We start from the raw sequence: 23,799 nt of genomic DNA, 5'->3' as shown, positions 1-23,799 counted from the left end.
TCAGGGACAAGCAGAAAGAGAGAGCATTGTATTTATACCACTATATGAAGAAACATCTTACAGAAAATACTATAAAAGCTTGAGCAGCTGTTAACTGCACGGGGAGAAGGGGGGGGGGGGGGGGTGCTTTTTTTTACAATTAAACAATAGACTTGATATACTCATAACCTAAAATGACCTTAAAAGAATGAAACCATCCCCATAAATTTGCTATAAAAATAGCAGAAATCAGGAGGGGGTTGGGGGTTTTGGGGGTAGGTATAAATATAAAGATATATATGCCTTCGACGACGGGGTCCAGCAGCTATGTACACAAATTAATGACTAGATACGATATAGGGTAAGCAAATCTACCACCAAAAAAGGGGGAAAGAACAAGAACTCAGGCAGAGATATCATGTTGGTTTCCCTGATCAGTTGATTTAGTGCCAGAAGACTCATGCCTGTGCTCCTCTTGACCTTTGGACTTGGCATCTTCAGACTTTTTCTCCGGGGGTGCATTACTACCTCCTGTGCCACAAAGTATGCAAGGATTTGAAGGTCTTGGAGAGCACCAATTTTCTGGAACACTTAGGAAATGTGTGTCGATAAACTTTCTAAATCTCTTTTTATACTCCCTTGGAGAGAGTACAGTAGGAAGCTGATTCTTGGGGACCACAAGAGAGGATTTGACCCAATTTTCAAGTTGCTTGTCCCATGTATACTGCCTGAGATAGTCAATGATGCCACAAACAAGTTCACGGCGCTGAGTATCCACGCCAACAAGTAAAGAGTAGTCCATCACATTGACCGACTGTTATTCAGAAAATGCTACCATTTTAGAAGCTAAGCTATAAAATTGTAGTACATGTTTATCATAAGCACAAGTCACAAGCATTTTAGCACTACTAGGATTTAGTAAATATGGCTACAGGTAATTCATCAGTAGGAGTTCATGCAAAACTTACATTGAGGAAACCACAGTCATTCCATACAGCTCGTTGCAAGTTCCTCTTTGATCTCATACCAACATATAAAGGAGAGATGTTCATGTCATTCACAAAATTTTGGTCCAAAAGAACATCTCCTGCACTATTGCCAGCTGAATTGAATCGTGCATGCAGAGCTCCTTTTAGATCATACTGCCTAGTAATATTTCTTCCAAATGAAAGGTTCTCCATTACCATGAGATCATGCCTCATCTCTTTCCCATTTTTTGTTGGCCTTACAATGACCTGCAAAAACATAAATACTGAGACAAAAGTCCAAAAAGAGCATGTCTACTGTGCTGGCAAGTTGAAGATCAGTTTTGTGCTAAAGCCAGAAATGAAGTTATAGTTGATTGATTGATAAACCTGATAAATACCAAAAACTTTTGCGAGGCAGGTGTGATTGCCCTTTCCGTAGCACTGTTCCATGTACTCAAAATAATTAGGACCAAACTTCAAGAACGAATCAAATTCTGTTCTCTGTATTTCCTTGATGATAAACCGGTCATCGAGAGTTTTGGCAAACAAAGATTTACTTTTCCCGCCTTTAGCATCCCACTTCCTACACCTACTTAGTGAAGCAATATAATCAATTTCAGATGGGCAACATCGACCTCGCAAATGAGAGAATTCGCTAGCATAGAGACAGATAACTGAGTATTTACGCTTCCCAGGCAATTTCCCAGAACCCATGGAGACTTCAGGGTGATAAGTAGAGAAAGAAACTGAGGAATTTAACATATCTAACCCATTAAAACTTGATGAACGTATTTGTTCTGAAACATGAGCAGACTGAATCCCTTCAAAATCCAAAGAACTGCTTGAGAAATGAGGAGGAGCAAGTGAGAATAATCGCATTAAGCCTTGAGAACTTTCATTTGCCTTTTCATCAGTTCCTCTATCTTTTCTTCCATCGTCTCCAAGATCTTCACACACAACGGCTAAATCCTTCAGCGATGCTAAAGCGCAAGCGATGATGCTAGAAAATTCATTTTCATAATCAGACACAATGTACTTATCACTTCTGAGGGGAATATGCAGCCTTGCACCCTCATCAGTAACAAGTTTATAAGCTGTAGTTTCTACAGCATGGGTTGTGATGGATCCTAATTTTGGCAGGTAACCTCTCTGCAGATCCTTCATGTATTCATGCCGAATTTCAGGAAATGGAGCCCACCACCCCTTATCATTTTCAATATTGGACAATAGTGAGGCAAGGGATCTACTCCTTTGAGGATTCATAATACCATTTGCAGTCCTCGCATCAGCTCTAGAAAGATTCGGTTTTTCCAACTGCAAATGCGTAGAAAGATTGGATTGTAGATTATTTTCATCAACAGAGTGTAAGCAATTAAATTTCACTGCAGAATCCTCAATGGATGATCCATTTCCAGTTATTTTTGCTGCAGTTGATAACTCAGTAACTTCACTGAAGGCAGATGAATTCAATGGTCCATTTTGTTCTGTAAATCCACTAACATTAGCATCAACAGGAACTTCTACAATTAAAGAACCATTTGCTTCGGTAGATACCAAATTCAATTTCACATCACAATTATGGTTCAAATATTCACCACAACTTTCTCTAATAGTTTCCATCCCATTGTTTTCCTCTGCAGAAGAATCCGCAGCAAACTCAATATTCAGATCATGACAATCTTCCAAATCTTTGTCACCTCTTCCCAGATTTGCTTCTGCCCCACTAGCATCTCCTTCGACACTGCACTTTCCTTGTTGCTCCTTGTGGCTAATAGGTTCAATATCTGGCAGTGTTGATTGTTTTGGATTAATGGCTTTGGAATCACCATCTATATTATAAGAAGATAGCAGTGAATGAAGACGGCGATCCCACACATACGACTCAAGTAGAAGATCTAGTCGTATTCTATTCAAGCTTAGAAGTTTAGATACAACAACATCCTGAATCCCATCTTTGCCAGCATTTTGTATGTCAACCTGATATTGAATCCACATAAATATATGAGATAAAGAAAAAAAAGGTTTAGATATAGCTATTTTAACTGTCTGATTCAAAAACCTTAAGAGCAGCACAATAAGGACAACAGAAATATTATTCAGATATCTGCTGTTTAAGGCACACTTCAGTTGCACTTGAAGCAAGGCATAATACAAGCATTTTGCGTCGCTCATGTGGTACTTGAGTTTCACTTGAAGAGAAAGCATAATACAAGTGCTTCTTTCTCTAAAATTCATATATATGCTTTATTATTTATGAATTCGCTATATTAATTTGATAATTGTTGACTCCATATCCTAAATGCACTGCATCAAAACAATCAACGACATAACTAATCTTGTTACTTTCAAGTGTACATATTTGAGAATACATGAACATTTTTGTACCCTAACACATCCTACACATTGAATCTCCATCAATATCAAAATCTTTCACATAAAAAAGTGAACAAATTCTTACGGGGAAGCTAGAAACTAATTATGCTATGGGACAAACATCCCAGGGGAACTTAGAGTCACAATGACAACCCATAAATCCACCATTGTTGAGAAAAACATAGAGCCCGTCTGGATAGGATTAAAAACTGGTCAAACCAGCTTTTAATCTCTTTTTTAGCTTTTTTAAGATGTTTGGTAAAATTAAAAAGTGCTTAAAAAAAAAGCTAAAAACTAATTAAAAGAATCAAAAAGTGAAAAGCTGGGTACCCCACATTTTTGCTTTTTAGATTAAAATTCTTTTAGATTTGACCAAAACATTTGCCTTTTTATCCCTTATATTTTCCTCCAATTCCAACAATATCCTAAACTTGTAGCCCTTAAATGTATAGTTTTTTTTTCTTTTCTCTTTGTCGCTTCGCTCATCTCTTCCCTACAATTTCCTCTTCATCTTTCTTCTTTGTTTTCATCAAATCCATCATTACATCGGAGGTTTGTTCAAAAATTTTATTTTAGAATAAAAAATTATAAATAATTCACCTTATTTATGGTGTTGACAACTTTAAGGACATTTAAGTCATTTTAACAGCAAAAAAATGCTTAACATCACTTGTTTACCAAACACAGCAACAACTTTTTTTCAATTTCAGCACTTCTATCCAAACACTCATCTGCTTAATTTATAAGCACTTATTTTAAGATTTTAATCACTTAAGCTAAAAAACTATTTTTTTTAATCCTATCCAAACGGGCTCATAGTGTCTCCAAATTTTAGCGACTCAATTATGATGGATAAATCCACCATGGTCCATCAAGTTAAATCCTATTGGAACATCTAGTCCTAGAACAGTAGCTGAAAAGGAACTAACTTCATGCTGAGTCTCTCTTAGATATCACTATATCAATGCCTCAATCCAACAGGGTTCATCAAATAAAAGACTCTACAAACAAGTAATCCAAGAAGGTAGCAGAAAGCAACTAACCTCAAACTGAGATCTCTCTTCCTTCAACATGTTTTCAATTTCAGAAAATTCCAATATTGATCCTTGAAGATTTAGCACTGTTCCACGAGATGCAACTGCCTTCAGAGCTTTTTCTACATCAACAAACATCATAATCCCTTTCAAGTACACCTGGTTTAATGAAGAAAAGAAATCCTAGGTCAATATGAACAATACCACATGTAGAGTTCACGTACAGCCAAACATATAAAAGCATGGGTACATAGAAAAAAGAATGGAACACTAATAAGAGCACATACATCATCGAACTCCTGCTTAAGAAATTCTCCTTTGATGGAACTGCTAAATTCCAGCTTCTTGGGAGGAAGAAACACGGAATAAGTAGTTACAGTAGAGTACTTGAACATTGCAACCATTCGTCCTAATCTGCACGTGTTTACAGATGACATGAATATCTTCAGAGCAGACAGAGCATATAATAAAGATCCTCTCATGCTCCAACATGGCTGTTCATCTCATAGGAAACAGATGATTAATACGAAAAGTAATATTGGCAGGTCAAAGGGAAAAGGGGGGGCAGAAACAGCAGCTGCCGATGGGTAATAGCCACTGAACACAAATGTATAAAAAATAACAAACTACTTCACAAATAACTGAAACTAGAACTATATTAAAGTGTTCATACCCAAAGAAGTAGAGGAAATCCTTATCAAAGGAATGACCACAGGCAGACAGTCCACTAAAGAAAGAGGAATTTGAGAAACTGAGCTCCAAAAATTTTCCAAAAGAAAACCCACGCGAGCCAGTAGATATTAACACTCTTTTAGTGGATAACGAGCGTCCATCCTGGGATTTGCATTTACAGCAGCGACTCCACATCCAGAGTTTTCCTTCATGTTCACCTCGCAGGCCCTTATCCATGGGAAGACACCGAACTTGAATTGTAAGGAGCTTGTTGTGATGAGTGTAATGAAAAATGTGAGCTTCAGGGGATTCACCACACGTTTTGCACTCCTTCTGCACAACAGAGCTTCTTTATGAACAACACAAGCAAATGTTGCCAGCTAGAGAAAAGACACAATTGATGCAACAAAAGAATATCTTTTCAGTGACATCTTTCATAGAAAGACATAATGAGTAAATTCCATCCGATAAATTTAGTAAAGCCACATCAAAATATGTACTATGCAAAATGAGTGACCATCATTCTTATAGATTTGGTGAATTTAACTGAAAGGACTTTAATACAAAGAAAGAGTTTCAAGTGGAGAAACTTGAGATATGCACCTGATTTAGCAAATTATCCTGCAAAAACTTTTCAAGGGGAATATCAATATCTTGATAGAACTTGATCCGAGAAAAATGACAGTGCTCACACATAGTCCCTCTTGAAGCATTTCGACGGGACATCAGAACCAAAATACTCTCAGATTCCAACAATGATGCCATGTTATCCTTCATATGTTCTTGGTCTTCAAGCTTTTCACCAGATCCCTCTAATTCCAAAGATTCTATCTGGCTCACAAGTGGAGTATGGTCTTGCTCCTTTTCAGGGGCCTTTATGTCATCAGAACTTTCCTTTTGTTCTGCATCGCCATGTATTAAATCAGGTGCATTAGAAACTTGAACATCAGCTTGGACCTGATCATCTTTCGTGGCTCCGTTAAGACTGAGATACGAGGACATGGATTGACGAGAGGTGGAGAAGAGAGGAAATTTATCACCCATGATCCTTCTGACGGAGGATGAGATGGATGCTAATCCAGAGAGAACGACTGGGTTGTATGGCTTATATAGCAGAGATTCGCTTCCTGTGTCTAGCTTATGACTTATTTCTTCATGGAAACCATTGGATATTGGAATATCAACTGTACAGGATGAACTGATTTCACCAACATCCTCCTCAGCATTAGAGATAATTCCTTGCCCATCACTAACAGATGGTGTTTCATTACCAAGTGTTAGATTCATCTCCTGGCTAAGAGGAAGAGTTGAGAACATCGCTTTTTGATCCAGAAGGAACGAAGTCTCCAGGATTAAATTGTATGCCACGATGATTGCATCTTTGACTACATGTTTAACCTTCTTCAATTCATCACTGTTTGATCCCATTAACAAAATCTGCGGAAAAAAAAAACTAACATTCAGTGGAGAGCAACTAAATGCTCCAGATGTAGCCAAAAAAGGATAAGGGAACACCGAGTAGACAGTCCATGGGACGTGAATGGGCTAATTCAGCAGCATTTTGTCCAATTGCATGGAGCCAAATTAGCATTGTTATTGATGCTCTTATGGGTTAGTCATCCAGGCAGAACCAGAGTAAGGTGACTCCATAAAATAGATAAATCGCTTAGCTAAGAAATAAACTTCACAAGTTATGTTATAATTTCAAAATCTTCTGATAACTTGCAATTAAGAAATAGTTTAAAGTTTTACTCAACAAGACAGAGAGGAACGGAAAGCATAAGTCAAAATCTGGCATCAATCGGGAACTCGCAAGTGTAACAGCACCCGCAATGGTTGAGTGTTTATGTGCACAAAGTGTTTCTACAAAGAAAGACAATGACGTAACAAACTGTCTTAAATTTTTCAAGGATTCTTAACACCAAAGAGAAATTCAGGATTCTTTATCAGTGCATAACCCTTCCTTCAAAATGCACTTTAATCTAATAAAAGCAATCTATTTTAAGACATTGATGATAACCAATTATTCTCGCTACACAAGCTTATTATAAACCAATTATTTTGGTTACACGAGCTCAGTGCCCATCTTGTATATGCCATATGATCAATCCTTCTTTTGATAAGTTATGCCATATCATCAACCATAAGATAGTAGTAAAAAGGAATTTGACGTTATGGCGAATGAGCAAAATAGAGCTATGATTGGGAAGGTTCACAATGCAATATCTTATACTTTTTGTAGGGCACTGGAAAAAGAAGCATGTTCTCCAACTTATGTTGTTCATAAACAGCCTAACAGATTGTCGCATGAACCCACTATCAGCAACACCTCTGATAACATCAATAAAAAACAGACAATAAACAAACACACTCACTGTACATCCCAGACGAGTAGGACAGCCCTCAATAAACATCAATGTTTTGCTAGGCTTTTTCCCAGCATCCCCAGAAGCAGAATGTTCTTCTACAAACTTTTCGAAATGAAAGGAATCACACTGCCTGAGCTTTCGTCCAACCAATATATCAGCAGATAATGAACCTGTGCAACGAGCAACTTTCTCCAAGCGATGTTGTTTCATATCAAAGATTAAAGTGACTCCTTTCTTCAAAATAGACTCCTGTATGTCACGAGAAACAGCATTCTCCACTAAAACCACATTCGGCTGGTACCTTTCTATCATATCAAGGATAGATTTCACACTATCTTTCTCCTGTTATCAAAAATAAACAAGAAACACAATCACTAGTCAACGAATATGCTCATTTTGGTAATTTTACACAGATGCGGATTTGTTATTTACCTGTTGCACGGACTCCTCGATTGATGACAACTCACTTACTTTGGAGAGCCCTAGTGCACCCTGGATCAACAGCAACTTAGGTTTATCGTACTTAGTTGGCATGTGTTTGTGCGCAGCATGCTTTTTAAAGACCAAGCCTCTGACAAAACGACTACAAAACACAAAGATATCCGTTAATCCCGGGAGAATTTATCCATCCTCAAGTCTTAAGTCTGAACAAGCACATAAGTCGTAAATTTAATAATCAGACTGTGTTACAGTGAATGGATCCTAAATTAGACTTAAATCTAGTGTTTGATAAGGCTGCAAGAGTTTACAAGATCAAAAAAAAAGGTTACTAACTTACCAGTTGATAATTGATACATGTAAGACCTTACAAGAATTACGACTTCTGAAGAAGAACTGTCACTCGAAACCTGGGTAAGGGCAGTGGGAGGGGACTTGGAGCACTTTCCAGCTGTGAATTAGGGATCAACTTTTAGCCCGTTCTTATCTGCATTGGTGATATATGAAGTGACAGGGCATATCCAAGGAGAGGTGCCATGGTATATGTTATTTACATATGATATAGTTCTGAATGACGAGACCCGATGCGGAGTTAACGGTAAGATGGAGGTTTGGAGGCCCTGGGAATTTAAAGGGTGCAGGTTAAGTAGAACCAAGATAGAATACTTGGAGTGCAAGTCCAGTGATGTAACACTTGAGAGTGGCATGGAAGTGAGGCTTAGTGCACATGTCATACAGAAGAGAGGATGTTTCAAGTATCTTGGGTCCAGGATAATGGGGAGATTGGTGATGATAACAAGCATCGTATTGGTGAAGGATAGATGAAACGGAGACTCACATCAAGAGTCCAGTGCGATAAGAAGGTGCCACCAAAACTTAAAGGCGCGTTCTACATAGTGGTGTTTTGTAACGCCCCGATTTGCTGAACCGGAACGCTACACGGTGCCCATGACCCTGAGGGACCACAAGCTAACCCATGGCTGATATCTGTACCTGTACACTGCATAATATAGAACATAAATGCAGAATACGTAATACTGTAAGGCCATAAGGTTCAAAACGGAATAATCATAACATGAGAGTGGGGTATAGAATACCCAAAACAACTATAATACTATCTAAAGTCTGAACATACTAGTCTGAAAAGCCTCTAACATGGCTGTCTGAATAGGGAGTTGATGGAACATGTCCCCAACTAACTCCGACTAGCAAAACTGAACTGAAATAAACCATAACATAAGTAATGATCATGCCCTCGAGAGACGAGGACTCACTGCTGGAACTCTGACAGCTGAGATGCTACTGCTACTGCTGGTCTGAAAATCGTGTATCTGAACCTATGGTGTAACATAAAAGAAAGCACCATAGCGCGAATGCGTCAGTACAACTGAGAGTACTGAGTATACGAGTGAGGTAGGCTAAATGCAAAGGGTTTGTATGCATGAACAATGCAGACTGATATGAACGTGAGAACACATACATACATAAGTAACTGCTACTGAACTCGTGACGATACTGACTACTGAGTCTGAATACTGACAACATGAGTTTACCGGTTCCGAGATACTAAATGACTGCGTTTACTGATATTGATCTGTGAATCACTAATAAGTGAAGAACTGATACTGTATTACTGAATACTAGGAGACTGATACTTTATTACTGATAAAGGAATGATTGTTTCTGGCAATCCTGATTATGAAGGACTGGTCTAATTGACTGTATCTGACAGTCCTGAAACTGAGTACTGATAGCATGAGTTTACTGAAATCTAATATGACTGGCAAATGATTTCTGATAGCTGATATAGCTGATAACATGAGTGACTATATCTGATAGCCTTGATACTGGATACTGATAACATGGATGACTGTAGCTGACAGCCCTAAATCTGATGGAACTATCTGAGTTCCGTACTATATCTGAGTTGACTGTATCTGACAGTCCTGATATTCTAAAGAACTATCTGAGTTCTTTTACTGAGACTGGATGACTGAAACTGTGGGAGGTAGTAGTTTAACCGACATGCCCCATCTATGCTAATGTAGCTGAACTGGGGTCCAATCCTTGCACTGATTGGAAGGGTGTCAATACCGTGCCACGGGTAAAGACAAGCTGTGAGTGACCCTCAAATCTGGCAGTGTCCCCAAAAGAGAACGGCGGATGTCCACCTCATCAACTCATCAACCCTCAAGCTGGCAGTGTTGATGTCTCAACCTATGCTGGCTACATAGTTCTGGAACGCAAGGATGACTGCTAAGAATCACACCCTCATCTGATAGTGTGTGTTCCCATCCTTGGGTTCACTCGATGCTAACTTTTACTCCCATCTGAATAAGACACTGAGCATGACTGGCTGAACTGATTAACTGGACTAATAGTGTTGCTTAGCTGAGCTAAGCTAAATTTAATGAGTTCCGTTAACTGACGGAATACTACTGAGATCTGAGGACTGACTGAGAGAACTGAAGTTACTGAGTGCTGAGTAGAACTGAACTGGTACTGAGTTTACAGAATTTTCATTGACTGACGGAATTACTACTGATGTCTGGTAACTGACTGAGTTCATGAGATTACTGAGATTTCCTGAGTCACATGACTGACTAAATTCTACTGAGCATGGCTTGACTGAGGATATCGTGATAACATGACATGGCTCTAGGCACACAGCTATATTTTTCGGGTACAAGTACCCACAGGACTCGATGGAAGGAAACTGACACACATGACTGACTTGATCATAAGAATAGAGTCCACAATTCACAATATCATAAGTAGAGGATTTCATACTACACATGGCTATCATATTCTTGGTCATGAAAAGGGAATGCATATAACATGTAAATACTTGCATAAATTCAATTTCATGAGCATTCCATATTACAACAACAATGCGTAACAATTTGCATGGAAATCATGTTGAACATAAGCATAGAACATGGACTAGTCATTTAGGACCTATTATGTCATAAAAGCATGATTTTTAGTCTCTGAGGTATTTTCACAAACACCTTACATGCAAATCTTTAGCATTGGTGGATTCATCAAGATTACAAGTATTCAACCACCAATTTCACATGTTTATACATCATATACCACCATAGTTTCATACAAACATACTAAGATCCCATCTTGGGCATCATCAAATTTCAACAACATGATCATCAACCATCAACATCATAAATATCATAATATATAATTTAGAAGATGATTTTTTTTAGCTTTATGAATGAAAGGAATCCATAAATCAACACACGCATACCTTAGTTCGTGATTCTTGGAAGATTGATGGAAAGATTCTTGAAATTAAATCCCCAATTGAAAACCATCTTCTTGTTCTTGAGAGAAAATGGAAGAAAAGAGTGTATTTTGGTTGAAAATGGGGTTAATTCCGTGTTTATGGGTATGTATGAGGTGAGAGATGACCAAAATGCCCTTAAGAAAAGAGAAAAAGACGCAGTTGTCCCTCTGTTGACTGTCTAACAGGCTGAAGTAAATTGATCATAACTTTTTACTCAGATGCCCAAATTGGATGAAACCAATTGCATTGGAAAGAATACTCTCATAGCTTTCATTTGATATATAGCAGCTCTCACAGTTCATTATATACAGGGAGTTATGATCGTTTGAAGTTGACCCTGAAATGCTGAAAAAAAACTAGGCAAGCACTGGAGTTGGCAGGCGGCGCGGGCTAATCGCCCGGGGCTTCTGTTTTGGGCACCCAAAACGCTACTCCAAAAATTTCGAAACTCACCCGGGATATACTACTAGCTTTCCCGATCGTAACACAACTTGAAAATTGAAAAACAAATGTCGGGAAGGATGCCAAATAAATCCCCGAAGTTTGGAGGTCTAAAATAAGACTAAGTGTTGAATCTTGAACACTTAGCAAAAATTTTCTATGTCTTGGAATCTTTCATGGAGCTTTACGAGCTGAATTTGACACGCCATTTTGTGGGGTATTACATGTTTAGACCAGCTATGTTGTATAGAGCAGAGTGATGGCTAGTCAAAATCTCCCACATTCAAAAGATGAAAGTTGTGGAGATTAGGATGTTGGGATGGATATGTGGGCATACTAGGAGAGATAAGCGCAGAAATTAATATATCCGGGACAAGGTAGGAGTGGTCTTGATAGAGAAGGAGATGTGAGAAACGAGGCTAAAAGCTTCAAGCATGTGCAGAGGAGATACACGGATGGATATGTGATTGACTATGGATGGTTTCAAGAGAGGTAAAAGTAGGCCGAAGAAGTATAGGGAGAGTTGATTAGACAAGACATGATGCAGCTTCAGCTCACTGAGGACATGACCTTGGATATGAGGTTATGGAGGACACAAATTAGAGTAGAAGGTTAATTAGATAGTTATGCCAAATGTGTTGTCTCGCTTATTTCTCTATGCAATTAGTCGTAGTATTACCTTTTTGCTTTCTTTTCCTTTGACCTTGGTTATTATCTGTTGCTTTTTGTTCTTCAATCATTGTTTTATCCTGTTATGACTTCTGTCTCAGATTATTTGTCAAGATGTCCATAGTATTTAACCATGAGTCCTTCATTTTCGTTTTTTCTTTCTCTATACGGCTTCGGATTATTTTTTTCTTAGTGCACTTGGCTGCCCTTTTTTTTATGGTCAATTGGAAACAACCTCTCTACCTAGGTGGGGGTAAGGTCTACGTACACTTTAGCCTCCCCAAACCCCACTTTGTGGGATTACAATTGTTATGTCATTGTTATTCTTTGAAAGTACCTAACAATTTTTTTTCTTTATTATGGTTATAGATAGAGTCAATTCCTTATATTGTCATTCAACTTAGAAAAGTATCCCACTAAAGTCATTTATTTTTTTTTTTGTCCCAACAATGTCATGCAACTTTGTACATTTTTCTTATAAATTAATAATTGCTAAAATAATCCTTGTTCTTTAAAAGAAAAATAACAAAATAGTACCTTAAGTTAATTTTTGAATTGGAATGATCCATGTTCTTTAACAATATGATATACTAATAACTTTTGAACTATAAAAAATAGTGCTTATAATTTTAATTCGACTTCTATTTTTAATATTAAAATAATGTAGTCCACCAAAAAATGTGATTGATATTGTTAAAAAAGCTTATATGCATTCTATTCATTTGAAAACTCAGGAGTTCAACGATAAATAATGTTTTATATTTATTTATTATATGATAAATCTTTATTTTCTGATCAAATAGTTCAAATTTAGTTGTTAGTTTCATCTAACAATAACTGCCAGAAAATTCATAATTCATATAGAAGACGATGAATTCCTTCAACCTTCCGACTTTCTAGCTATTAGAAAAACAATCATATATAAATATTTTAAAGAATTTCTATAATAAATTAACTATTGATGAAGGACATCATGATAATATCAATCAATCAACCTCAAATAAAATTAGAAAAATTCATATGGTCATTGTGTAATTTAAAAATGTTAAAGTTTTCAAATATTATTTTTGTCAATCTTGTGATATTATTTGGGGAAAACCTATATTACCTCTTCAAGTGACTTTAAAAACTAAATACATCTCTCAATTTTTATTTTTTTTGCTTTTTAATATTGTGATATGTCTTTTTAAATTTAATTACTCCCTCCGTCCCATTTTAGTTGGTCGTCTTACTAAAAGTAAATGACTCATATTAATTGGTCACTTACTAAATCGAAATAGAATTAATTTATTTTTTTCATGATACCCCTATAATTCATAGTATACATTAAAATCTGAACAATTCCAATTTCAATATTCATTTCTATGCTCATATCATTAATATTGCTAAAGGGTAAAATAATAAAAAATTTCATTCAATTTATAATTTTTTAATCACCGTGTAAAATGAAATGTGCCAACTAAAAAAGGATAGAGGGAGTATGTTATGAAGTAAAAATGTGAAATATAGTTGGAGCCTGGAGGCCTATTAATATTTCAAATAAAAGAATAAAGACTATTTGATTTCACGGTTTAACTTAAGGGACTATTTTGCTTATTTTTCTTACAAAGAATAAGGACTATTTTAGCAATTGTTAGTTTGTAAGGAAAATAAAGAAAGTTGAAAGACACTGTTGGAACAAAAAAAAGATAAGTGACTTTAGTAGGACATTTTTCTAAGTTGAGTGACAATATCAGGAATTGACTCTTATAGATAACATATCAAATAAAAGAATGTGTTTTGAAAAATTTTTGACAAGATTTCTCATGGGTCAATTTGGACTACATATTAGCCTAAAAATGGGTTGAGCTAATAAATAGGAGGGTAATGACCAGCCCAAGCTTATGTCATGTTTTCATAGGTTAATTTTACCACCCCTATACAGAATGTATATAGTGAAAGCAGGATGGCCCTGATCCAGGGAATGAGAGAGCATTGGGTCTGTGTTCTTTTAAACCTTGTTAAACTGTGAATGCTGCAAATAATAAGTTCCTGGTTAACTATCCTAGGTTTAAACAATTGGTCAAAGAAAAACAGTACAAGGTAGGGAGATCATAGTCTAGATTCTGTTTAGAGAAGACAAATATAAAAAAAGCTAACCCAGATCTGTTAGAATACCGCTTATGGTTGTGAACTGTTGAGTTGGGCTGGTTAGGCTTGAACTTAGGGCCGATCACGCAGTCAACTAACAGTAGAAAACTCAATTTGGGGTATTGAAGAACCTAGGTATACTAACCTCAGGCTTTTCACTAAATCAAGGAAACTAGAAAGGAAGAACTTCGACCTTCTGATACAAAAAACACTTGGAGAATTACAACTTAAGTAAAAGCTATTTGGTTTGGATTTAAGCTTTAGGGCCGGCTGCTGTAACTGTTGGTTTGACTTCAGAAGCAGCACAACATCTTGAGGTAAAGTATTGAGTTTTCTGCTATGAGTTTGAAAGGAACTGGTTGAAAATCTTGACTATAGAGGTTAATAATAGGAAGCTATGAGATTAGTGGTTCCTCTATCTACTTTGAGGTGTTACTAAAGAATGATTAATTTATTTGATAACTATGATTTTTGTGCCAGCTTGTTGCCACGTAATTCTATCCAACAAGATTAAGCAAATGGACATAAATCATTTAGTGTGTATTTCCTTGGTTGGGATATTGTGGTCTCACATCCAGCTTCATTGACCACTGGTCCACGTCTTTAGGTGCAAAAGAATGATTATTGTGATTCTGATATTTATTTGATGCGAATACTTCGTAGCTTCTTAGCTAATGTAGAAGATTGATCAGTATGTAGAATATAGTCATATACATGTGGATCAGGCATTTATTTGTATTTGCCATTTTGAACCCAAGCATAATCAAGATTGTGTGTCAAAAAGGAGAAAGAGGTCAAAAAGTAGAAACGGACACAGTTACAGAAGAAAGAGTTGACAGAAATAAATGAATTCTTGATTATAGATTGACCTGGTTAAAGACTTTGGTGCATCATTTAACCTAGATAAATTAGTTGTTTCAATTCAAAATCACTAGAGTTTGCTCCATATTATCTACAGAGAGGTAATATCTAGAATGGAAGACGGTAATTTGTTCTTTTTTTCATCAATTCATCTGAATTCTACTGGAAACATTGCTTTAACAATTTGTGCTAGCTTTTCATAATTGTATGTTAGCTTAAAAGTTTCTGGTGGTATGTACGTAAGGAGCTAAAGTCCTTAATCATGAACGTAGGTATCTCTTGGACGCTGTGTAATACTAAGTATTTGCTTTGTGGAGTGCAAAGAATTCTAGTGTTTAGCGTATCGAATCGCTCGGGTGTTGTACAGACTTCTATGGAGATATTGCTTGGGGAACTCTCTTCCACCCCCTTTCAGTTATTTAATTTTTATGCATGGAGTTTTCTTCTTGTATATCAAGTATTACAAAGTATTTTGATGCTTACTTGTCTTACAAACACTTGTACAAAGATATTACTTGGAGGTAGGGGTGCCAATACTAGCCCAAACCCATTCAATCTGCCCAACATTTCACGGTTTGGGCATGGAATAACTTTTTGATGGTTTATTTTGTCAAAACCTATCTTGATCCATAACGAATATTATCATCAAATTCCCAAACTCAAGCCGTGAGGTCATCCATCTACAACCATAAGCTAACGCAATGATAACACACGGTGAAACTCTCAAGTCTCAACCTATCTCTCGGCTTTGAACATCCCATATTTACGTTTTAGGATCACGAAAAGCTTATGTATTTGTATATTTATTTTGTAATAAAATTTTAAAATTCACAATATATCTTTTACTTTATCCATTCTTTCAAAAGGAGCTTCTTGATTTTGGTCCTTTTTAAACTTCTCCATTGACCTTATATGTTTTCATACTTCTTTGTTGAACTTTCTTACTTTATAATTTTGTTTTCTAAAATGTACATAGGACGTACTATCCTTTATCATTTATCTGTTTTAGAAACTTTAACACGGTCACTATTTCTCTCACCTAATCACTAACATTCACTCAATCAACGTTCACTCAACCAACGTCCAACGGGCGACGCCGACGCCGGCGACCACATACGTACGCCGGCAACAGGTAAGGTCCTCTCTCCCTAGCTTCTCTCTCCTCCCAAATCTCCCCATCCCCGTCTCTACCCCCATTCTCTCTCCTTTCTCCTCTGTCCTCCCCCCATAGACACTACTTTCACCGGCGAGCTTAGGTTTACCGCCGGCTCGACTCGACTCCAGCGACGGGTAAAGGCGCAACGTTGGTCGGAGCAGGTTGGTACGACGACCCAGTTCCGGCAAGTTCCAGAGGACACTCCGGCGTCATTCCGGCGACACACCGGCGGGCTTGTCCGGCACCCAATTTCGACAACAAAATTGCCAGAATCACCCGCAACACGTAGGAGTATCCCGATGACATCTAAACCATTGACTTTTATCTACTGCTTACTATTTTGTTTCTTAGATATTTAAATCACTACATATTGTGTTGATTTCTTTATACTATTCTGCTCCTATTACCCATCTGTTATTGCTTTACTGTTTCTTGTTTTCCTGTTCTGGGAGGTTAAGTGGTGATTGGTTGCTTGGCTTAGTGGTGGTTATTGTTGTGTTTGTTGCGTTTGTTTTAACTGCTAGGAATGTTGCGTTTGTTTTAACTGCTAGGACGATTAGGGTACTTTGTGCGCACCTTCTCTTACTGTTTCCAGTCCGTTGCTTTGTTTGTTGGAATGTCGGTTTGGGGATTTGTTTTGGTTGAGTAGTGGCTGGAGGGGTTGATGGTGGAATAGGGTCATGTCCAAGGGGGTTGGGGGTGGGGGCAGTGCTGGGAGGGGGTGAGGAGGGGAGGGCGGAGGTGGGTTGGGGGGAGGGGGGGGGGGGGGGGCTGAGGTGGGTTCGGGGTATAGGTCAGGCGCTAAGGCGAGTTTGGGGAAGGGTGTTAGAAGAAGGCGTGAGGGTCTTGGAACATTGGGACCCTACAGGGTAAGTTTGTAGAGCTGGTGAAAATTCTTAAGAAGAGGAGGATTAATATTGCGTGTGTGCATAAAACTAGGTGGGTAGGACCTAAGGCTAGGGATGTGGATGGGTACAAGCTATGATATTCGGGGAGTGTGAGGCATCGGAATGGAGTGGGCGTCTTAGTGGATGAGGAGCTTAGAGAGCAGGTGGTGGAGGTTATGAGGGTCAGTGATAGGCTAATGAAGATTAAGTTGGTCATTGGGGGGTTTTGCGTTGCATATGTGTAGTGGGTATGCGCAGCAGGTGGGCTTGGAGGAGGAGGTGAAAGCGAGTTTTTGGGAGGAGTTGGACGAGGTGGTGAGGAGCATACCTAGTTCGGAGAAGATTGTCATAGCAGGGGACTCCAATGGCCACATTGGGGTCTTACCGGGAGGATATGACGATGTGCATTGAGGTTTTGGTTTCGGTGACAGAAATGGTGAGGAAGCTGCTCTGTTGGATTTTGCGAGGGCCTTTGCGAGGGCCTTTAGGCTGGTGATAGTGAATTCGAGTTTTCTGAAGGAGGATCACCTGATTACCTTCCGCAGCGCGATAGCCAAGACCTAGATTGACTTTTTGCTACTTAGGAAGGGGGATAGGGGGCTATGCAAGGATTGTAAAGTCATTCCGAGTGAGCATATTTTGACCCAACATAGGCTTCTAGTAATGGACTTGTCAATCAAGAAGTGCAAGAAGAGAAGGGTCGGGGAGGGTCAACCTAGAATTAAGTGGGGCTGCTTGACGCCAGTTAATGCTCTGGAGATAGGGGAAAAGGTGGCGGAAAAGGAGGCATAGGAGAGCAGGGGGGACGTGGATACTATGTGGGATAGGGCTGCCAACGGCATCACAAAGACTGCCAGAGAAGTGTTGGGTGTTTCGAGGGGTCGGGCAGGACGGCATAAGGGAGACTAGTGGTGGAATGAGGAAGTGAAGAAGAAAGTGGAGATTAAGAAGGAGGCGTATGTTAAGTTAATTGAGAGTAAAGATAAGGAGGAGAAAGGGGTGAATAGGGAGGCTTATAAAGTAGCCAGGAAGGAGGTTAAATTAGCAGTTACGGCTGCTAAGTCGGCAGCGTTCGAGAGCTTGTATGCAGGGTTAAAGGTGAAAGGCGAGGAAAAGAGGTTGTACAGACTTGCTAAAGCTAGGGAGCGGAAGGGCTGGGACCTCGATCAAGTGAAGTGCATTAAGGGGGAGATGGTAGTGTTTTGGTAGAGGAAGTTCACATTAAGAAGAGATGGCAGGAGTACTTTCATAGACTTTTGAATGAGGAGAGAGACAGAGGCATTGTGTTGGGGGAGCTGGAGCACTCGGAGAAGAGTCGTGATTTCAGATACTGTAGGCGTTTTAAGGTTGAAGAGGTCAAAAAGGCTATTCGTAGGATGCGGAGGGGTAGGGTGATGGGACCCGACGAGATTCCGGTGGATTTTTGGAAGTATGCTAGTAAGGCCGATTTAAGGTGGTTGACAGATTTATTTAACGGCATTTTCAAGACTGCGAGAATGCCTGAGGCCTGGAGATGGAGTACAATGATTCCGTCATATAAAAACAAGGGTGACATTCAGAGCTGCAACAACTATAGGGGTATTAAGCTGTTGAGTCACACTATGAAGATTTGGGAGAGAGTGATCCGCGAAGGTTGAGGAGGGTTGTGTCTATTTCGAAGAATCAGTTTGGATTTATGTCTGGTCGCTCGACGACAGAGGCAATCCACCTGGTGAGGAGATTAGTGAAGCAGTATAGAGAAAGGAAGAAGGATTTACACATGGTGTTCATCGACCTAGAAAAGGCGTATGATAAAGTCCCGAGGGAGGTTCTTTGGAAGTGCTTGGAGGTGAGAGAGGTCCCGGTGGCTACATTAGAGCTATTAAGGACATGTAAGATGAAGGAAAGACCCGCGTGAGAACGGCGGGAGGAGACTCAGAGCAGTTTTCGATCGAGACCGGGTTGCATCAAGGATCGACTCTTAGTCCGTTCCTTTTTGCATTGGTGATGGACGTGTTAATGTGGAGCATTTAAGGCGAGGTGCCTTGGTGTATGCTATTTGCGGATGATGTGGTGTTGATTGATGAGACGCGAGGGGGTGTGAATGACAAATTGGAGGTTTGGAGGCTAACCCTTAAGTCTAAGGGGTTTAGGTTGAGTAGGTCCAAAACTGAGTATTTGGAATGTAAGTTTAGTGACTTGAGACAGGAGGACGAAGGGGTGGTGAGGTTGGACTCCCAGGATGTCTATAAGACGGACAGTTTTAAGTATCTTGGGTCTACGATTCAGGGGAATGGTGAGATTGATGAGGATGTCTCTAAACGTATTGAAGCAGGTTGGATGAAGTGGAGGCTAGTCTCGGGAGTATTGTGTGATAAGAAGGTACCCCTTAAGCTTAAAGGCAAATTCTATAGAGTGACAGTCCGTCCGGCCATGTTGTATGGTGCGGAGTGTTGGCCAGTCAAGCACTCGCACATCCAAAAATTGAAGGTGGCAGAAATGAGAATGTTGCATTGGATGTGTGGGCTTACTAGAGATGACAGAGTAAGAAATGAGACTATTCGGGAGAAGGTGGGAGTGGCTTCAGTGGAAGACAAGTTGCAGGAAGGAAGATTGCGATGGTTTAGGCATGTGATAAGGAGGAGTGTGGATGCCCCAGTCCGGAGGTGTGAGAGACTTGCTTTGGATGGCTTCAGGAGGGGTAGAGGTAGGCTGAAGAAATACTGGAGGGAGGTGATTAGACATGATATGAGGCAATTCCAGCTGGTTGAGGACATGACCCTAGATAGGAAGGTGTGGAGGTCGCGGATAAGGGTAGAAGGCTAATGCGGGTGTGTGGGTTATAGCTTGCAGTCTGGAGAGTCTTGTGTACCTAGGTTAGTAAGCCTAGGTCCGTGTTCATAGGGTCTTTGTTATGGGAGTGTAGGTTATTACTAGGTGAGTGCACTAGGTCTTATGTCTTAGTACCTATTTTCTTATTCCGTGTCGCCCTTATGTCTCGTATTTCATATTTCTCTGATGTTTATTTTATTATTTCTATTCTTGATTTTCTATTATGTTTTCCCATCCCTTTGTTTACTGTTCTCTACTTTGAGCCGAGGGTCAATCAGAAACAGCCTCTCCACTTCCTCGGAGGTAGCGGTATGGACTGCGTACATCTTACCCTCCCCAGACCCCACTCTTGTGGGAATACACTGGGTATGTTGTTGTTGTTTGACTCTGCAGACAAGGCTTAGACCTGATGGTTCAAAAACCTAGGGCATCATATTAATCACTTGTGCTCTCATCTTGAGCAACACATATAAGTTAGAGCACTGGATGAGTCGCATTCAATCGGACGAAAGCACTAAATAAAACTTAGGCTTGAAGCATAATTAATTAGGAGTGATGAACTTCAAAATCTAACCCCACGTAGTTAAAAACCATGGTCAACTTGAGTCACAGAAAACACCCCAAAACACTCGGTATAAGATTTGGATAGAACTAAAACTGCCTACCATTGATGTGTAATATTGTGCATTGATATGTAATATTGTGCATGATTCGGATGAATGATATCTAATCTTTGCATTTGACTCTGATAGTCCAATGATAGGTTTTTGGAATTCAAAGGGTTGTTAGACTAATTTTGTATAATTGCAGGTTCAAGTTCCAATCTAGAATAAAAAGAGAAGGAAAGCCCAGTGAACTAAAGCTCCCGCTATGCCGGGGGCCCGGGAAAAGGCCAAACCACAAGGGTGGTTTATTGTATGCAGCATTACTGACATTTCTGCAAGAGGCTGTTTCTATGGCTTGAACTCGTGACCTCCTGGGTTCAAGTTCCAATCTAGAATGAAGAGCATTATTTACATTTACCTGAAGGTTATGAAATTCAAAACACCTGTTTGTAATTATTAGTTAAAAGTTCAATTCTCTCCAATATGGTTGTAACAATTAGCCTTACTTTTGCTTTTGCATGAATGCCTCAACTAAAACTTGGAAGATTAACTTAAATAGGGTAGATTAGTTGATATGAAGTACAACGTGTGTCTAACACCTTTTGTTAGCAAACTATTTTCACAAACCAATGGTGTCAAGCAGTTCAAAAAGGTGTTATTTCAAACTAAGTCATGATCACAAAATAAATTTGGTTCAAAGACCTTACAAACTTAATTTATTAAAATCATTCTCCATTTTATGGCAAGTCCAGACTATTTGGAACCTTTTTGAAGTCAAATTGTTACAATGCCCTTGTGCCTCTAATTTCAGAATTTCAAAACAGAGTTTGATTGGCAATAATGGACATTAATGAAAGCATGACAGAGGAAACCATCTAAAAAGGAGAATTGTTGATTGCACATAACCTAATATCTAATTTGCGTAGAATCTTGAATGAATGAGAAATGTAGAAATACAACAGAGATGAGTAATGGTGGTTAGGGTAATACCTTTGGCTGCGAGAACCAGTTGAAATGCATTTTATCTTCACATAATCAATAGGATTCATCTTGCCTTCCATAGCATCAGGCTTCACAAAAGAAGCAGCCTCCCATGACAGGGAAGTGATTACATCAACCCAATTCTCACCTTCTTCCATCGAAGGGGTGACACCAACAGATTTAAGGTGGTCACTAACAAATGCCTTAAGCTTCCCATTCATTACTTCTTGTAATGCCTTTTGCCTTTCCTCTTTAAACTTGTAACCACCAAAGTCTTCTTCACCAAAGCTGATTAAAGAAGCTGTCCTACCCCAATGCTGACCATCACCACATTCGTCGTCATCATCATAATTAGCCACACTGCCCTCAATATCATCATCATGGTCTTCTGGTTGTGGGGGAAGCCAGAACTGGGCATCAAATTCATCATTACATGAGGTTCCAGCTTCATCACCATCATATCGTTCATTTGTACTATCTTTAGGGTCTTCAGAGTTATCCGTTCTAGTTTGTTCTGCATCCCTTCCTATAGCAGAACTAGAATCCTCTTGACTGCAGTCTGTACTACATTCATCAACATATACCCTGCCAATAGAGCAGTAAAAGGGGAACCAAGTCTAAATAAGTTCGCTTATTCAAACCAGAACAATTAGCTCCTTTATCTAACCTCCACCTAAGAAGAATATTGATATAACTAATTACAACTGACCTCCCATCTGAGTTAGCATCAACTGAAACGTCACCTGAAAGTCCACAGGATATGGTTGAAGGGGCATGGTAAATGTAACTCACATATCAAAGTATGAGATAAAGAAAGTAGAGCATACTGCAACATGAGCCAGCGCTGTTTATACTTTGTAATGAAGCAGCTGGATTGACCATCAAACTTGCATTATCTTGCATTTCGCCACAAAATTGGCGCAATTATACAGAATCCACTCGACTTAGTTGATCGAGCACCACAGTATTGACACAAATTATATTGGATGCCAGGAAGATCTTAAACCTACAAACTTACAACAACCAAGACAATAATGTGAGCAACTTAAACAAACAAAAAGAGAGTCATCCTCTCAACAACAAAGAGTTATATAATGCAGCAACCTAAATCTTTTCCATATGAACACGACCAAGTCTATGAGAAAAAACTTAATGACTTCATATTGGCATTATTCCCATTTCCAAGTATGTAGTTCTTTAAGAAGCTATAAACATAGTGAAGAAGGATTTATTAGTGTTATAAATGATGTGTTGCTTTTAAAGTACTATAGACTATAGAGCATGGAAAACCTCGTGCATCCCAGATTCCACCATGCGTATCCACTATCCACCCACCATGAATGAAACATTATTGCATGGTTCTCTCTCCCACCAACTACAAATAAAACCATGATTTCAGGATAAAGATATCATGCGATTTATCCCAACCAAACATGAGATAACTCATCCTAAAATTAATCCCTTATCTCTCGTACCAAGCGAGCCCTCGCTGATTGAAAGGATTAATTTTTTACTTAAAAGGAAAAAGAAAAAGAGAATTATTCATAAGAAGTTACCACTCTAAATCAAATATATACTGCAACAAGAAGATGTTATATGAAACAAAAACAGATTAATTGCTATGTAGGTAGCAAAGCTTGTAGCTAATTCCAATTAATATTTAATTCAAACAAGTCATGAACACATCACAGAAATCACTCATCACAAACTTGCAACGCTGTACCCAAAACCCAATAATTGAAAATTCACAAAAAAAAAAAAAAAGTAGCAACCCCTAATCCAATCTAATGAATATGAAAAAAAAGAAAAAAGTTTCAAAATCAGTAGTATTAAACAACAAGATCATAAAAACACTAAACAATCAACAAAACAGAAAGTTAAAAAAAAAAAAAAAAAAAAAGATTTCAAATTTAAATGGACTTACAGTAAAAAGAAGCAAATTAAGATGGAGCCCAAATCGCATATCTTAAATAAATCAACTTCTCCAGCGAAAAATCTTGGCTAACCAGTTAAAATTTCCCAAAAATGGAAAATTAAAGAAACTTTAGGAGAGAGAGAAAGAGAACATTTAAATGAATTAAGGAAAGACAAGAATGAACAAGTTGGAAAACAATCCTCTTTTTT

The 23,799-nt window shown here is 38.6% G+C and overlaps 1 protein-coding gene across 4 annotated transcripts; it reads right to left on the bottom strand.

The window, feature by feature from the left end:
* LOC107867960 (putative 1-phosphatidylinositol-3-phosphate 5-kinase FAB1D) lies at positions 1 to 23,799 on the bottom strand. Of its 4 annotated transcripts, XM_047411849.1 has the most exons (14): positions 23,600 to 23,783; positions 22,503 to 22,688; positions 22,385 to 22,418; positions 21,685 to 22,260; positions 7,828 to 7,978; positions 7,402 to 7,737; positions 5,630 to 6,463; positions 5,028 to 5,359; positions 4,642 to 4,768; positions 4,364 to 4,513; positions 1,717 to 2,924; positions 1,335 to 1,536; positions 948 to 1,214; positions 1 to 793 (listed from the first exon to the last, which is right to left on the bottom strand). In XM_047411849.1, the coding sequence occupies exons 2-14, from the start codon at positions 22,576 to 22,578 to the stop codon at positions 383 to 385; spliced, it is 4,704 nt and encodes a 1,567-aa protein (XP_047267805.1). In that variant the 5' UTR covers positions 22,579 to 22,688; positions 23,600 to 23,783; the 3' UTR covers positions 1 to 382. The 4 variants fall into 4 exon arrangements, with proteins under 4 accessions (XP_047267805.1, XP_016569961.1, XP_016569959.1 ...); XM_016714475.2 differs by having other exon boundaries at positions 1,335 to 2,924; positions 23,600 to 23,782; XM_016714473.2 differs by lacking the exon at positions 23,600 to 23,783 and adding an exon at positions 22,966 to 22,982 and having other exon boundaries at positions 1,335 to 2,924.

Source organism: Capsicum annuum, chromosome 4, assembly GCF_002878395.1.
Source record: "Capsicum annuum cultivar UCD-10X-F1 chromosome 4, UCD10Xv1.1, whole genome shotgun sequence".
Classification (NCBI taxonomy): domain Eukaryota; kingdom Viridiplantae; phylum Streptophyta; class Magnoliopsida; order Solanales; family Solanaceae; genus Capsicum; species Capsicum annuum.
The sequence above is the reverse complement of the archived record's forward strand: the minus strand, read 5'-3'. Positions and strand labels throughout refer to the sequence as shown.